This window comes from Pteropus alecto, unplaced genomic scaffold, assembly GCF_000325575.1.
Source record: "Pteropus alecto unplaced genomic scaffold, ASM32557v1 scaffold81, whole genome shotgun sequence".
Lineage (NCBI taxonomy): Eukaryota > Metazoa > Chordata > Mammalia > Chiroptera > Pteropodidae > Pteropus > Pteropus alecto.
The window spans coordinates 19,064,100-19,082,487 of NW_006433378.1; the positions used below are offsets into that span (position 1 = coordinate 19,064,100).

The 18,388-nt window shown below is 35.9% G+C and overlaps 1 protein-coding gene across 2 annotated transcripts in view; it reads left to right on the plus strand.

Annotated features, from left to right (window-relative positions):
- Positions 1-17,121, plus strand: part of BACH1 (BTB domain and CNC homolog 1) — a 34,011-nt gene extending 16,890 nt beyond the window's left edge. For both annotated transcript variants that reach the window (XM_025044222.1, XM_015586535.2), the window contains exons 3-5: positions 1,456-2,796; positions 4,418-4,624; positions 13,318-17,121. In XM_025044222.1, coding sequence (XP_024899990.1) covers positions 1,456-2,796; positions 4,418-4,624; positions 13,318-13,773 — 2,004 coding nt within the window. In that variant the 3' untranslated portion in view covers positions 13,774-17,121. The remainder of the gene's footprint in view (positions 1-1,455; positions 2,797-4,417; positions 4,625-13,317) is intronic.
- Positions 17,122-18,388: the final 1,267 nt, after the last annotated feature.

Genomic DNA, 18,388 nt, shown 5'->3' on the forward strand with positions numbered 1-18,388 from the left:
CACGTATGCCCCACCACGTCAAGATACTGAATAGTTGTTTTTTTGTAACCACACCCACTTCCTTCCCACCCTTCATCTCTAACTTAGACCCTGGCAACCACTAATCTTTGCTCCTTTTCTAAAGTTTTGTCGTTTCAAAAATGTTGTATAGTTGTAATCATACAGTATGTGACCTTTTGAGATTGGCTTTTTTCCATTGACGCTGACCTTATTTCCCTTAAGATTCATCTAGGTTGTGTATGTCAGTAGTTTGGTCCTTTTTATTGCCAAGCAGTATTCTATAGTATGAATGTACCAGTATTTATTAAATTCTTCACCTATTGAAGGAAATCAGGCTAATTCCAGTTTTTGGTTATTACAGATAAAGTTGCTATAAATATCTGTGTACAGGTTTTTGTATGAACATAAGTTTTTATTTCTCTGGGATAAAGAACAGGATTATAATTGCTGGGACCTATGGTAGTTGCATGTTTAGTTTTATAAGAAACTACCAAACTGTTTTTCAAAGTGGCTGTACCATTTTACATTTCTATTGGGAATGTATGATGGACCCATTTTCTCTGCATCTTCACCAGTATTTGGTGTTGTCACTATTTTTTATTTTAACCCATTTAAAAGCTAGTTAAGTATTCACAGCTTAGAACGTTTTTAAGAAGATCACAAAAACTATATCTTCATCACTCTTACAGGAACTTAGTGTTTTAAAATTAATTTTGTATTTTTAATGCAGAACAAGGCTTTCTCTGCACTTCAGTAGGTTCCATTTGCCCCCACTTTGCAGAGGCAGGTAGGTTCATTGTAAATGTACAAGTTTCTGCTTAAAGTTTTCTGAATTTACGAACCTTTGCCGAAACAGTGCTAGGCATGATTTTTAGAATTTCACTTTGATCACTTTTTAAATCTAAATCTTTAAATATTTTATAAGAAAATTTTGAGCGTGAGAGAAAGGTAACAGTTAGCATTTACTGTGCATTTACCATCAATCAAGACTACTTTAAGTACTTTAGATGTATTTTATCCTTAAAATGTTAACTTTTGTAGTTGTTAGCAGTTTGAAATATAGTGGTCTCATGGAGCTAGGCTGACAACAGACACCTGGCACTTGACTATGTGTGTGTTGCAAGTTGTGTCCATCCTACTTTCTTTCATAGTTATTTCAGGTAATGTGAAAAAATTGTGATAATGTTTGTGTCTTCATTTACCTCATGTGAGTAAACCATGATCCGTGTGTCAGTAAGAGAGATGTGGTCCCAACGAATAGTGTGTGATAAACATGCTTTTCCAGACTCCCTTAGCTTTATATTTCTCAGAAGATTTTTTTCTACCCATTTCAAATGCCGATTTTATAATTATCACAAATAAGTTATTCATCTCTATTCCCCTTCTACTTCTCTTATATTTATCTACTGGACAGCTTTCAAGTGATGCATTTGTTTTTATTTTGTATATTAACAGGTGACAGTTAAAGGATTTGAACCTTTAATTCAGTTTGCCTACACTGCCAAACTGTTTTTAAATAAAGACAACGTGGATGAAGTGTGCAAGTGTGTGGAATTTTTAGGTGTGCATGATATCGAAGAATCCTGCTTTCAGTTTCTCAAATTTAAGTTTTTGGACTCCACCGCAGACCAGCAAGAATGCCCAAGAAAAAAATGCTTCCCATCACACTGTCAGAATACAGACCTTAAATTTTCACTTTTGGACCAGAGGGATTTAGAAATTGATGAAGTGGAGAAATTTTTGGAAAATAAAAATGTTCAGACTCCTCAGTGTAAACTCCGTGGGTATCAAGGAAATGCAAAAATATCACCTCCTCTACAAGACAGTGCTAGTCAGACATGTGAGTCCATGTGCTTAGAGAAGGATGCTGCTCTGGCTTTGCCATCTTTATGCCCCAAATACCGAAAATTTCAAAAAGCATTTGGAACTGACAGAGTTCGTACTGTGGAATCTGGTGTCAAAGACGTTCACACTTCTGTTCACCCAAATGAGACATCCGAAAATGAATGTCTGGGAGGAAGCCAGGACTGTGCAGATTTGCAGGTGGTTTTAAAATGTGAGGACAGTAAATTAGCAGTGGAACATGAAGAAGCCAAGAAAGATCTTGCTTCTCAGTGCCCATCAGAAAAAGCAGAGGTGACCCCTTTCCCCCATAATTCTTCTACAGACCCTCCTGGGCTCTACTCTCTGTCTCTTATACACACTTACGACCAGTATGGTGACTTGAATTTTGCTGGTATGCAAAACACAGCAGGGTTAACAGAAAAGCCTTTGTCAGGTCCAGATATCGGAGAAGAGAAAACATTTGGTGAAAGTCAAGATTTACATTTGAAATCCGACCCTGGCCCCAGAGAAGATAGTAACCTTGCCTGTAGTGATCGGAGTAGTGTGGAACGAGAAGTGGCAGAGCACCTAGCAAAAGGCTTCTGGAGTGACATTTGCAGCACGGACTCTCCTTGCCAAATGCAGTTATCACCTGCCGTGGCCAAAGATGGTTCAGAACAAATCTATTCACAGAAACGGTCCGAGTGTCCCTGGTTAGGTATCAGGATTAGCGAAAGCCCAGAACCGGGTCAGAGGACTTTTGCAACATTGAGTTCTGTCAACTGCCCTTTCATAAGCACTCTGAGTACCGAAGCCTGTTCAAGCAGTTTGGAAATTGGAAACGATGATTATGTTTCAGAACCCCAGCAGGAACCTTGTCCCTATGCTTGTGTGATTAGCTTGGGGGACGACTCTGAGACGGATACCGAAGGAGACAGTGAACCATGTTCAGCCAGAGAACAAGAATGTGAGGTGAGAGGAACGTGAGTGTGTCGTTAAGTCATTGCTTTACCACCGTTAATGGGGATTTGCTCTGTGTCAGCTCCATTTGCACCAGTAAGGAAATGAGCAGGCTCAGGGAGGGAGAGGGAAACCCATACACAGTTGTAAAACCATGTGACCCATTCCAGAAGTGTGATGAAGTTAGGAACGTCCATGTTCATATATTTCAAGCAGGTTCGTTTATGTTAACCATGGCGTGGATTCACACATTGGCTGTTTAACTGTTTATAGCAAATGCCATACCCCAGGAGGAAGAGGAAGAATGATTCTGTGATCATTACATGGTAATTCCTGGAAAAATGTAGCATATATTCAGTCCTTTTCATTTTCACAAGGATCTCTAGACCTAGGACTACTCACTTGGTAGTGACTTAGCAGTGACTAGTTGCAGGAATGTGGCTTTAAATGCACAATTTTCTTTACGTTAGGTTTTCATAGCCATTATTTTTTTCTTATTTTTCTTTAGCCCTTTCATCTATTAATTTAATGAATATCTTAATAATTTAGCATGTGTTACATGTAATTGGGATGATATTAATCATACTAAGCTTGATCCGTGTACTTTGTGTACAAATGTTTGTATTCGATAGCTGTTTTTTTTTTTTTTGTAAAAACATTACTGTGATTCTAGTAATAATAAGGGCTTGTGAGTTCTTTATCATTTTCTTTGGTTTTACACCTGTTGGATGACACAGGTTTGATAGAGTATAAGAGTTTTTTTTCTCCTTAGCTTTGGAAGGAGCTTTAAGAAGTAATATGCGTGCATGAGTTACAACTATAGATTTCTGTATGACATTTATAAATCCATTGTTTGAAACTATGGAAAGAATGTTAAAAATAAAATATTTAAGAAATTTTAAAACAATTTTTATAACAAACTAAGTAGGTTGCCAAAGAAACTGACCAGTGTTTTATTTGCATTTTTGATCATTAATATAAATTGTCCCAAGTTTAGTCATTTAAAAAAAATCTTTTTCCAAATTTATATATGTTGAAAATGAATTTAAAATATTTACAAAGTTTTTCCAATTATTTCTACATTGGTAAGTGAAATGTGTAGCTTTTGAAATGAGTTAGGTGAAACTACCATTTCCCGACAGAAAAATAAAATTTTTGAAATCCTCTAGAAATACTAGTGTAATTATACCAGTGTATAATTAAATCAGAGCCACACAGTAATATAAATCAAGGAATAACATGGATTTTTGTTTTGTTTTGTTTTGTTTTGTTTTTGGTTTGGTTAAAAACACTTTAGAAAGAGGCATAAAGATATCTGTGGGATATTAACATGCCCTAGTAAAATCTGTTTTTTCATATTAAATACATTAATACTTGTATTACTGTGTTTGATTTGCTGATAAAATACCCGCTTCTCAATTTATTTGTCTTCTGAACCCTCTTTAAAAGAGACCTAGAAATCTCAAATTATCAGTCTTTATTATAAGGGATTGTATAGAAATTGAGAATAAAGGTCTTTTTTTAAGTCTAAACGAAGTTCTCTGGAAAACAAAGTTGTGTATCTGCCTCATCCTGGGTTTAAGTGTAATTACAAAATGCAGCAACAATTACTAATGTTTATTTCACATTCTAGGTAAAACTGCCATTTAATGCACAACGAATAATTTCACTCTCTCGAAATGATTTTCAATCCTTGTTGAAAATGCACAAACTAACTCCCGAACAACTGGATTGTATCCATGATATTCGGAGAAGAAGTAAAAACAGAATTGCTGCTCAGCGCTGTCGCAAGAGAAAGCTTGACTGTATACAGAATCTTGAATCAGAAATCGAGAAACTGGTAAGTATACAAGTTTCTTACTATTTAAATTCCACCACATTCATTCGTTCTTTTTGTGTGCGTGTGTGTAGAGGAGGTAGCTATTTCAGTTTTTTTCCTAAGTCAGATTATAATGATCATATAATAATAATATGTAAATTAAAGATTACTTCTGGATGCTTTTATTTTTTAATGATTTACAAATTAAGGATAATTTTACTATCTACCTAATTCTTAGTAGCTGAGTAAGGATTAAAGAAATTATAAAGCACTTCAATTGTGCTGAGTTTAGCGTGTATAAAAGTTAATGGTTCAGTTATTAGTTAACATAAACTGTAGACTTGAATAACTTGTTTAGGTTTATACCACCCCAAAGAAACCAAACCAACTTGGGTCTGTCTTCTAAGGGAAAAAATTTACATGCTGATATGAATGGAAAATTTTCAGATCTAATGGGACTAAGTGGGAAGAATGCTTACTTTATTGAATCTTACTTTCTATTCTAGCATCAAAACACATATTAACTGAAATACGGATTAATTTCCACCCACGTTTTTCTGTTTTCCCTAGTGATTGGTAGAAGGAAGCAGTGTATGAAAAAACAACTGTGAGTGCAGGCCAGCTAAAGCTAAAAACGTGCTTAGAGACAGCAGGGAAACAGTACCTAGAAGTAAAAACATTCCTGGAATATTCAGTTTTGGGTCCTTGTTAATTATTGGTGAGTTTAAAATTGTGATTGTAGCAAACTTTTAAGCCTGGACAGTCTAGCTATGAATAGCAATTAAACAGGAACAATTTAGAAAAAGAAAACTATGCCTTTATGTACCTTCAAAAAAGTGGAAAATTAAAAATGTATTATTTATATATTTTGCATATACTTTGATTATGCAACAAGAGGAATGTATAACTAGAAAAAAGATGAAGTGTAACTATATAAAAAGATGAAAGAGAAATCAGATGTTTTACAAATAGAGGCATGAGAGATATAGAAAAATCTATGTGCTATTTTTAAATGATTAAAGTGGTTAGGATCAAGGATGAAAAGTTACAAATTCAGTAATATTTACCCAGTATTTTGGGGGTGTGTATTAGTCCACACTTGTAAGCACTAGTATTTCTTATCCAACTTGGAATTAAACACTTGCCTTTAGACAGAGTTGGCATTTTACCTTTTGTTATTATTCTCTGCTGTAATACAGAGATGCCTTTTAGGCTGTTGGGTCATATAGAACTATACAAAATTTATGTAAAATCACACTATTAGAGTTCTTAGATCTGCTGCTTATAGTTCTGTCTTCCCCCCCTCAGCTGATGAGAAGAGAGAAAGAAAACGGGATAAAAATAATATATAACTGTAGGTAGAATTTATCCAGTTTTCTTTCTCTCCTAAAAACAATAAGGAAAACAAAACTTTCACATTGATCAAATTTGGTTCATTGGTAACTTTATTTTATACATGGGTACTAAGCAGATATTTTGGAGAGTAGCTATTACCTTTTAGAAATATTTTATTTCCTGGCTTATAGGTCTTATTTATATTTTTTCGATTGAAGTCAGACATTGGATTGCTGCACAATTGATGCTTTTACTAAATTTCAAATATTTATGACGAAGGGGCCTTGCTACTTTCTTTGGACTTTCTGTCTCCTCTGCCTTTGCTTCATCAGAGAGACAGGTGGGAGATACAGTGGTTAAAAGTATGGAATTCTGAATCAGACTCCCATCTGTGGCACTTTGTAACTTTGGGCAGGCTATTTAATTTCTCTTTTTCTCAAATTTCTCATCTGTAAAATGGGATAACACTAGTTCTTACTCTATGGAGCGGATGTTCATTTATGAAGATTAAATGAGTTAATATATCTAAAAGACTTAGGAAACTTCCTGGTACATAGTAAGTACTCAATAAATATTACCTTTTTTATTATTATTATTCTTGTAATACTAATATTTATCAATTTTCAGTTTTCTCTCCTTTAACTGCTTCTTTCTTAATATCTCTACCTAAACTGTGAACTCTGGGTTTGGACCTCACCCTTAAATTGCCTCTCATATGGTCAGTAGAGTAACTGTTGGTTAATTTCCAATTCAGAGGGATATGTGGTTTCCCAGCAGTTTTTATGAAATAATAAAAAAAAAAAAATTAGAGTAGTCAATATCCTGTTTACCTATTGTATTAATTCAGACTCTTTGGCTGCAAGCAGCAGAAAGCATCTGGATAGATGGATGGATGGATGGTTGGATGAATGAATGAATTTGCTATAAGGATATAAGTGTGTCTAATATGGAAGCCAAAGAATAGATACAGGCCTCATAAATAGCATAAAACAAGAAAGTGGAAAACTGGCAGGAGCCCAGAAAACCTTCTCTCAGCGCAGCTCTGTGCACCCGCTAACCCTCCACACCACAGGGTGGCTTTGTGTGTGCGGCTGAAGTGCCTGCAGCACAGCTCCTAATAGTTTTACTGTCCTCCAGGGAGTGGTCCAGAGGCAAACGACAGTTTTAAGTCAGTTCAGTAAATTAAATCCAGACGGGTATGGACTAATGCCTATAAATTCAGTTCTAAATTCCCATTTGAGGAGAGCATTGAGTTGGCCTGTTTTGCCTCAGGTGTCCCCTTCTGTGACTAGAGAGCGGGGACGAATAGCAACATGGCTGCCAAGAGCCCAGCTCTCTGGGCTGGCTGGCAGTGCGGACAGCCTGATGGGTCTGTTCACCCAGGTGCGTACCAGTCAGACCTCAGCTCAGTCTCTCCTCTTCCAAAATATCCTCAGATAAAACATATTAGAATTTTTTAAAAAAATTAGAATGACTTGCCTTGTGTTTTAGCTTCTTTGAACTCTCTGCTGAGTCCTTCACACTGCTATCCGTTCTAGTGATTTGTACAGCAAACTCCAGTTGCAAAGTATAGGGGAACATTATAAATTTCAGTCCTGCTACAGATCTCTCCCTCAGATGAAACATAGCAGAAAGTGAGCTACTTATAGCTTAGAAGAAAAAGAAAGCTGGTCCTTTTCCTAGAAGTAAAAGAATTTGATGCTTAGGATATTTATTACGTTAAGAAGTTTACTTAGAACTTAGATCCTGGTTATTGGGTGACGTTATGGAAAAGAACCAGGTACTTACAGCCACACTTCCATCACAGCTTTGTATTTAGTAGTACAGAGAGTTGGGAATATAGAGGAGTATGATAGATGTTCTATTTTTTAATTTTGAGATGTCACTTTTTGGGCGCATGGCCAATAGACAAGCAGTATTTCCCAGTCTTTATGGTCTGGATGGGATTTTAGCAATCCTATTTAAGAGAAATTACTTGTTTCATAAATAGCCATTTCTATATAGCCAATAGTAGATTGGATTAACATATAAATAAATTTACAATATATATTGCCCTACTCTGGTAATATTCAGGCAAAGGGCCCCATATTTTAGTAAACCTTGGTCTCTGGCTATTAGCTGTAAACTGTTTGCAGTTGGTTCTAAGAGTAATAGCATAATAGACTGGATGGATCAGCACATGAAAAAAACGTTTTGATTACAATAAGAATAACGATTTTAAAATGTCTTCAAGGTAGATTGAGAAGATATTTACCATATATAAAGGACACTTTTATAATCTTAATGTGCTGGGAAAGCCAAAAGGAAATGTTCAAATTCAGTAAATTAATGAGTTGTATTTTTCAACAAGAAATTCTGTCAGTCAAAATAGGATTTTTAAGAAATGGAAAGGTGTGGTAATGACTTTTAACATTTATTTTGAATTTGATAGTATGTTAGAGGTTAGGCTTTAATTAATTCAGCATTGCTTTCACTATAAAGATTGAATATGCAAATATAAGGCCTTGAACAAAGTTCAAGAATCATTCAACTTCTGTGTGTTTAGGATTTAAAGGATTCTTTACAAGGCCCATGTTTATTCTTCTCTGGAAGATTAATTTATAAATTAGAAAATATATATGTCTCTAATACCACTTAAGCTTCAAACAAAGGAAACCGGAAATGAAGAAAACCTTGCTCTTTAATTTAAAAAAAGTTAAATTGCTAAAATATATTTCTATAATAAGGTATCAACTATTGATTGAAAGCAGCTTATAAGTGATCGGAAATCAGAATATTCACAAAACACTTGAACTCAGTGTTCAGACATCATTTTGTTTCATTGTCTCTGTCCATGGTGATGGTACAGTGAAGCGACCTCATCCGTCCTTAGTGTTCTGCATTTTGTGTTGAAGATTGTATTATTTTATTAAAAGTAAGCCTGTTTTGGTCACATTGTGCTGGCTGCTCTACCCACATGCACACTGCCATCTCCAGACACAGCCACGTGCCCTTCTGAATCCTGGCCTCTGCTGCTCTGTGATGCCCTTGAGCAGCATATCTTGGAATGTGATCTTTGTACCATTGTCATCAGAGTTGTCTGGGGGTGCCCCCTCAACACACACATTCCTTAGTCCCATCCTGGACTCGTGGGAATATATGTTTTATAAAAGTTTCCAGGGTAAGTCTTTATAATGCACATTAAGTTTTGAGAACCTACTGCACTAGAACACAGAGGAGGCTTCGGGGTCAAGCAGCTGGAAATTCTGCCTGGCCACTTGGTAGACTCGTGGCTGGGGACATTATTTTACTTCTAATACCCACAATCCCTGTTTGATAATATAGGGATAAGAATAGTATCTCCCTTAGGATGGGTGCAAGGATCAGATGCCATCAGGGATGGAAAGCTTTTTGTACTGCTTAGAACATATTCAGGGCTCAATAAATACGAGTAGTTGTATTTTAAATAAAAGTAGTTCTCTCTCCTTTCTATGAACATCTGCTGGCCATTACATATTAAATGTTGTACTGGGTACAGGAAATCAAAGATGAATGAGATATAATCCTTGCCAATAAAATGCTTATTTCATAGGGAGCCAGGTTTATGTGTTTTTATTTTTTCTTGAGATTCATCTCCCCCTCGCCCCCAATTCTAAATATTTCAAGCTGTCATAAAAGTTAAATGAATAATACAATAAACAATCTCATGTAGATTCAGTTACAGACATATAATTGCAACATATGTCTTCTCTTTCCTTCTGTGGGTCTCTGTCTCTTTCTGGCCAGATTTGTGTCTGGGAATTACAAAATACCCTTTACAGTGGGAATTGCAAAATAGTAATTTTCCTTATTCTGTCATTCCACTTACACTTCTTTGTATTCCTCTTTAAAAAGAACTTTTCTTCCCTACTCCTTGCCCTCCTTCCCATCTCACTCCTTAAGTGTCACTATGGACTCGTGGGTTAATTTTTTTCTAATTTCTTAGAGTCCATAATAGGTTGACATTTTTTCAAACTTGGCTGGGGAGAGCCCCATCAAGCCAACTCCTATGACCTTTTGACATGACGCCGTTAGTGCTTTTGTGCCATCTGGAACAAGAAGTCACAGGCTCACCTGTACCTCTCTTGTCCCAAGATTTGGAATCACTCCTTTTTCTAAAATTCTGGAGTTTTTTTTTTTGAGCAGATATATTAGGCTTTAGAAAGCATGCTTGCTGCTGGAGTGTTGCTTCTTCTGGGACCTTTCAGTAAACAGCTGGGAAGTAAGAGAGAGTGTGTGTGCGTGTGTGTGCGCACGCATGTGTGTATGCATGTATCAAATCATGAGTGCATTCAGTATGTACGTGATGCTTCAATAAAAGTAAAAAGCATATTAGAAATCATGAGTTTTTATAGACATTTCCAACCAAAACTTAGAGTAGAGTTTTTGTATTTGCTTCTTTTTTATGTTTGTATTTTTTCTCTTTCCGTTATAGGGAAAATCTCGGCTCCCAATTACATTAATATATTTATTATTTGCTTTATGCTAGTATATGTAAGTCACAAAATTGTAATGCCAATATTAATATTAACAATAAACCGATGAAGTAAAATTTAAGATTTCTTTGCCTTTTTTGTCCTTAAATATGTATACCATCATGTACTGGTTTAAAGTTTAAAAGTTATTTGAAACAGTTCTTTGTCTATGTTAGCAATTCGATATACAGTTAAATTAGTTTCCGTTTATATTTATTACTAGGATTTACTCTTCACATTTTTATTCGTTTCATTTTTGAATATATAAAACATTTGTATGTCAGAAGTTAAAACTATATTTTAAAAAAGCTGTACTCCAAAAGCTTGATCTCATCCTCTCCCTACATTCTATTGATAGCTATTTCCTCTAGGCATCCATTTTTATTAGTCTCTGGATTTTTTTCCTTGTGTTTCTTTTCTAAAAACAGGTTAATATTTCATGTGTATTATTATTACCCTTTCTCGCTACATAGAAGTACTCTTTGTACACTATTCTGTATTCTTCTCTTCTCATTTGAGAAGTGGTTTCTCTTCTTAGAGCTCTGAAATACTAATTGTGGCTGTAGCAGTTTATTCAAAACAGTTTCTCACTGGTGGACATTTGGGATGTTGCAGTAAATAACTGTGTACATTGTTTTTTGATGTTTGAGTTGTATCTTTAGGATAGATTCCTAGAATTGGAATTATTAGGTTTAAGGGTAAATACATAGGTAATTTTGTTACATATTAATAAATTCCACTTGGTATGGGTTGTAGCATTTTACCTTCCCTCCACAGTATTTGTATGTCTGTCTGTGCCCACACCTCAGCAAAGAGTTTGCTGTCAGCTTTTGGTTTTGTTCAGTCTGATGGTGAGAACTGGTATCTCATGGTAATTTTTATTTTTATCTCTCTTATGAGTGAAATTTAGCATTTTATTCAAATTTTAAGGGCCATTTGTATATTTCTCTGAGCTGTCTGTGCAGAGGTTTTACACTGTAGGGAACTGTTAGTCACCTTTTCTAGTAGTGAATACGCCTTAACCTAAAATAAATTGACACCATCATATAGCTCTTTTGGTGCCAAATTCTTACACTCTTTATCTTTATTGGGTGAGTTATGTTTTAAATGATTTTTTTAAACTTCTTATATTTGAATGAAAATGTGGATTGGGATGCAAATTTGTTATGTTGTGAAGAAACGCAGAATAGTACTAGAACATGAGTTTTATTCATTTTTTTTTTATACATCTGTGATTAAAGTCACAGCACTTCAAACTTATGGGTTATAAAGTTGCGTTGTAAGATAATTAAAATATATTGTAGCAATAGGTAGCAGGATACTGGTCGTGTGTATGTTTGGAAGATGTCTTTAATAATGATATGAAGTGATGAACTTGAATTACTTTTATTTATTTAACCATCAGTTATTAATCTGAGTGCTATTGAAGTAAATTTGTGTTTTAAAATAGACCGAAATGGAAAAGTCACCAACTTCCTAGAAACATGTTTGTGTAGGAGTTAGCTTAAAGTGTGGAGGACAGATGGGAGCACTTAATTTATGGAGATAATCATGGTAGAGTTTTAGGGGTGTACCTGTTGGTTTTAGTTATAAAGAAGTGAGCCACCTTGTATGGAACATACTTAAAGAGCATAGTAATGTCATCCTTTATTTGCTGGAGTAGGAGTAGTGAGAATATTTAAGATCATTCTAACGTTTATCTAAAGATACAGAAGTTAAAAATATTTATATTCTTCCTAGGATCTGTAGGATAAGTGGGTGCTGAGTGCATTAAATGTGTTTCTTCTCTGGACAGGCAGTCCTAGGTGCTGTTCTCACCCTCTAGGCACCTGCAGACTCATTTTGTCAGAAGGCTGCAGCTGACAAACTCTCTGTAAGAAAAAAATGGACTTGTTGAACATCGATCTTAGTTTTATTTATTCATTTATAGATAAACATATAGATATATATTATTGACCTATACTTATTTTTCAAAACAGAACTATTGTGTAAAATTCTAAACAAATTGGAGAATACAATATAAAAATGTAGTACTTTATAGGTATTGTGTATTTTCACAATATTAGATACCCCTGGCCCCCCACCCACCAAATTCTTCACACTTGAAACTAACTCATGCACTAGCCTTCTGAGTCCGGGCATGCTAAACTCAGAGTCCCATCTATAAAATGGGTTTAATATTGCTTTAATCAGGAGTCATTGTGTGAATTGTGTATTTGAAACGCAATTGAGATTGTGCCAAATCTTGTGCTAAATGTTTTCAAATACACAAAGTAAATACTCAACAAATGTTAATCATTATTAGAGACTTGCAGTGATTTGAGTCGCAGTAGTTATCATCAGATGTATTCTTTTGGTTATATTCTATCTGAAATATCAAATCAGTCTTTGTTTATCTGCAGTCCACGAATCCAAAAAAGCTCTGAACACCATACAAGTTTGTCATAAACTGTTTTGGCAAAAAAACCCCCAAAAAAACAAAAACAAAAAAACCCCAAAAGACTGGTATGCAAACTGACATTAGGCTATGCAGAGTCTTTGTCCTACTTTGTGCATTATTTGATATTTTCATGTGTTTTTAGAAGTATGGAGATGTTTGATAATGGGGTGCTGCTCCAAACCCTGCTAGAGGAATTAGGTGTGTATCTCTGTTATCTTTCTAAAATCTGAAAAATTCTGAATCCCAAGATACATCTAGCCTAAGAGTTTTGCATGAGGGATTATGGACTTGAGGTATTTAATATATTTTTGAATTGAATTGAAAAGAAAAATTCCATGCGATTTTATTTAATAAGAAAGTACCGTAGATACTAATGTTTGATCACCTTAGAAATGTCGATTGAGTTCATAAACACAGTAGTTGTATTTTCTTTCTTGCCTTCACAGCAAAATGAAAAGGAGAGCTTGTTGAAGGAAAGAGATCACATTTTGTCAACTCTGGGCGAGACAAAGCAGAACCTAACTGGACTTTGCCAGCAAGTCTGTAAAGAAGCAGCTCTAAGTCAAGAACAAATCCAGATACTCGCCAAGTACTCAGCCTCAGATTGCCCACTTTCATTTTTAATTTCTGAAAAAGAAAAAAATACTTCTGAGGGTGCGCTCATGTTACCATCAGTTTTGAGTTTACCCGAGGGGCCTCCGGCTGTGCCACCCATGTGCGAGCAAAGCCTTCGCTGTGCCAGTGTGAAGAGCAGTGAGTTGGGCTGCGTGCAGGGGCCGGAGTCAAGGCGGACTACTGGCACAGCTTCTGAACAAGCTGGACCTGCGGGACAGTGTCGGCAGAGCGCAGGCATCTCAGATTTCTGTCAGCAGATGACAGATAAATGTACTACTGATGAGTAAACTTGCATTCATTTCCTTGAAACCATCTGATTTTTCTACTGAAGTTTTGACATTTGTCTTGAAAACCTAATATCGCCATCTGTCTCTGAACAATACTGTTTGTTCCCGCAGTAGTTGGCTGTTAAGGGAATTCCTCCAAAGTCAGCCCTGACTTTTCCCTAACTCCACAAGAGATGCAGAGGTGATTTGCCTCCTGGATACCAGAAAAAAAAAAATCACATGTGAAAATGTAGTAAGCCTTTAAAAACTTATGTTTTAAAGAATAATATCTATTAGTACTAACTCTTCTCCTCTTCCAAAATAAATATGAGAATGAAACATGCAGCCTATCAAACAATAGTTTAATAGCTTGAAATGTCTGCAGCTAGTTCCTACTAAAGAAGTAGCCTGTAAAAGTTTAATAATCTGACCTTTTGCAATATTCTGGTTTATTTAAAAGAAAATTTCTCTCCAAGTAATGCTGATAGAATTTAGATCTACTCAGAAGTAGGGTGTCAACTACTGGGAATATTTGTGTAGAACCGCAGTGTGAAAAAGAAAGAAAGCATCTTACCTGAATCCTGGAGCTTTGCTCTTCAGCTCCTACAAAAACCAGGGACTGGTTGGCCTGCACTGTGAGTCCTGCGCTACATTGGAAATATGTAGGAAGCAGGACAGACAGGCGGTTGGCCTAAGGCAGAGGTTTCTGCTCCTTCCCATTGTCGACTTTAGAAATTCTGGTTGAATAAACAGATAGGTGTCATGTTCCCTGTTTTCTTTTTTTTTTTTCTCTTTAGTCTCTACCGTATCTGGGTCCATCATGATCTTTCCATTCCCTGACCGTCTTGTCTCTTTTGAGCGACCACGTTGGCACAGTTGTCTCAGCCTTCCTGGCATCTTGGAGAGCTTATCAAAATACAAGGCCGTTCGCCTTCCCACCATAGCTCGCCCCTGCAAAAACCACACGTCACAGGGAGAGAAAGTTGCCTGCTTTTGTTAGGAGTGGCAGTTGTTTTTCATCCTGTTGTTGAAATCCTATGGTTTACTCGTAAAAAACATTATTATAGTTAAAAATGTATCTACAATAACCGTGCAGGTATGTGAAATAGGATATAAGACCATCTTGTTTCACTGCGGGTTTGAATTTGGAAACCAGATTTAATCTTGCTCCCCTCCCCAGATCTGGTGTATGAGGGCACACAAATCATTTTGACTTGGGCATTTAAAAATCCGTCTTTGTATTTATTCAGTTCTGTTTTACAACATAGTTTTTATAATCTGAGTGCTTATCCCATAACGTTTCGTAGTGGTTCTTAGCCAGTCTGGTGTTACAAATGAAAGCTATCGATATTGACCTTCTCAGCAATTAAAAAAACTGCACATATTCTTCACAGAAGCACTTGCAGAACTCAGTTTTAAAGGGCACAAAGGAGTAATTTATAGTGTTTGGATTAGAAAGTACTTCATTTCACCAGGATCAGACTCCTAAGGAAAAGACTTCTATAGATCGCATCCTGAATCTAGCGGAGGGCCTGTGTAACTAACGTGGGAGACAGCCATCCATTATGGAGGAATGAGTCTGAAGCAAGTAGACCTTTGCTGTGAGAGTATATGGGGACCACACCTAATATTTCAGAGTAATTTGTCAAATGTTACCCTTTTTGATGGGCGGAGGGGTTGTGGAGAGACATTCCTAGTATATTTTCAGTGGCTTATATGTTATTTCTGTTATTGACTCAGTTATTATAAGAGAAAACTAGTCAGGCTTGTTTATTTTCTAAAGGCTTTTATAAATACACTCGAAGTTTTCAGGGAGAATGATATTAACTCTATGATAACGCATCCCATACTATAAAAGACTTATGTGTGTAGGTATGTACATACACACACATATATAATCCCATGTAGCTCTTTGTTTGGTATTTGTAATATTAAATTTTAAGTCCAAAATATAATATGAAAATGTTCCTGGTTTACAAAATGTAAAATCTTCTACAAACCAATGGAATCCTTGATTTCCTACCTCAGTGTATACTCACCTGTCTGTTGTACCAGTACGTGTCTGTGCAAATGTCAAATGATCTTTTGCTTTAATTGCTACTGTACATAACTGCTTTGAAAGCTTGCTTCCTATTTCATGGTAAAACAATGTTGTCTCCAGAGTTTAAATATGATTTTTAAGACGTTTGGTTGAAATTTCTCTCTACATATGAACAGTTTAGCATTAAGGCTTTATTTTAATGATAGTCTGATCATTAGCCAACTGTAATATTTTGTAAAATATAGCATTTCTTTTACTAGCCAGCATATAATACAAGTAACTACACTACCTCATACCTCCATGACTTTCAAGTTGTAATACAGAGGGACAGAAAGATAAAAAAGGTTTTTTATCTTTGACATTTGGCCATAAGGTGGGAAAATTTTCTGTATATTGCATAGCATTACACATTTATGCCTATTTTAAAGTTAACTTCTAAAGAAGTTTTTTTCTAAGGAAATTTGTTTTAAATTGATTTTGTTTTCAGGGTGCCGAAGACAAATGATAGGATTATGTATATACAGTGTATATCTTTTCCTTCATGCAGAATTTTGGAAAGGTTTTCAGTTTGTAATTACATATTTACATGATCATTGTTCCTTATTTTCTGAATTGGTTTCAAGTTTTGATTTTTAAAAAGCTGTTATGTCTAACTCAGTAAAATAACATTACCTTAAAAGTATTTTCATTATTTGAATTCCGCACCCGTGGCAAGTAATTTGTTGTTAAATGGTTATATTCAAAGCAAATATGGATATAAATCTTGGTTCTCCATTTGTAAATTTTATAACATAATTTACTGTAGCCTAATACTCAACCAATTTTAAATAAGGGATTAAATATATTTGATGCAGTAGACGATACAGGCTGCATGTGGACACTCAACCACATTAACAACTTGGGAAAAATAATGAAACAAATGGCAATGTTATAGTGAATTCTCAGGTGAACGTTTTTCAGTTATAAAACATCTATTTTGAATTTGTAAATATTTTAAGTGTTTTATCAAGGCATGTAATAAACTATTCTTTGAAACCTTTTGGATAAATGAAAATTTAAAGCCCAAAATGGCAATATTAATTGTAAATAAACATCTATTGATTCTTTTTGTATCTTTCTTAATATAATTTCTAACAATGCAATAAAACCACTAAATTTATATATCCATATCTTATTAAAATTATGTTTCATTAAAAGTAAATTTTCACAGTATTTAATTTACATTTTCTTCTTAATGTGCTTATCAAAATGTAGCAAAATTATAAATGTTAGATGTCGGTGACAAATTGACAGTTAAATAAAATTCCCTATAATTGCTTCTAACTGAATAGAGTCGTACATTCCATTTTCTCACCTCTTGTGTGAATTTACTAATCTTAATCTTTCGATCAGTAATCAGTATGACTATGGCATTTGAGGGAATTTTTATTATTAGATTATCATCCCTGAAAAAAAAGTATTCCCAGCACTCAGATATTTAAGGAAGCACAGATTTTAGCCTTGCTTCTGATGTACTAAATTTCAGTCTTAAGATAGAGACGTGGGACTTTTTAAGGGGATACTGTGTCTATCAGTCCCTAGTTTCTAAAGACTTAACCTGCCGAATCAGTGCTACCATGTTACATTCAGTTTCTAACCAGGCCTTTGTAATCAGGCTTTGAGCAGCTGCTCAGAGCGTTGGCGATACAGAACATGGTCTCTGGTCTAGTAATAGTGATTCTCAACTTGGGGTCGATTTTGCATCCTAGATATTTGGCAATTTGCGGGTGCGGGATATGGGATGTGGCATCTAGCGGCTAGAGGCCACGAAGGCTGCCAAACGTCCTACAGTGCACAGGCCAGCGCTCACAACAAAATTATCCACCCAGGATATCAACTGTGCTGAGGTTGAGAAACCTTCACAAGACCAACGATGGAGTCCAGATGACGTGGAAGAAAGTGCTCAGTCATGTGAGACAGTGTGGTAGCTACAGGAGTTCAAAGGAAGCATGAATAAGAAATGTGGAATTTCAGGCTTTGCAAGATTTCCGTATGAGGTTAGTCTCGGGAGAAGAGGCAACGTGGCACCAATAAGCCTGGTATGTTAATGGAATAAAGGGAGGCAGTGTCACAATGGGTGAGGGGACTCAGCCTACTGTAAGCTCCATGAAGATAGGGCCCCATGAGTGTCCTGTTCCTAGCTGTGTCCCCAGCATCTTGGGATAGTGCCTTGCAAATACCTTGTCACTGAGGGCCTGAGGTCAGACTTTATGGGTTTCCCTGTGGAAACCAAAATTAGGGCAGGGCGTTCCCTTTCTACATTCCTCCTCTTGAAGTTCTCTTGCAGTGCTGGGCTTAATACTGTACTGCTCAACCAGGGCTGTGGCCAGTCACCTGGAGGAGAGCAGACCTCCTGTCACCTTTATGAGGCCACTCACCTTTATGAGGCCACTTCCCTAATGCCAGCCTCTGCTTTTCGGAGTAACTTCCTGTGCCTGTCAGTAGATCTTTGGTTTCCCAGAGGCTCTGAAATGGATCCAATAATGTACTAGTAAGTCAAAAAGGTACCAAACTGAAAATTAACTCACTATTTTATTTTCCATCCTCAATTCTTTC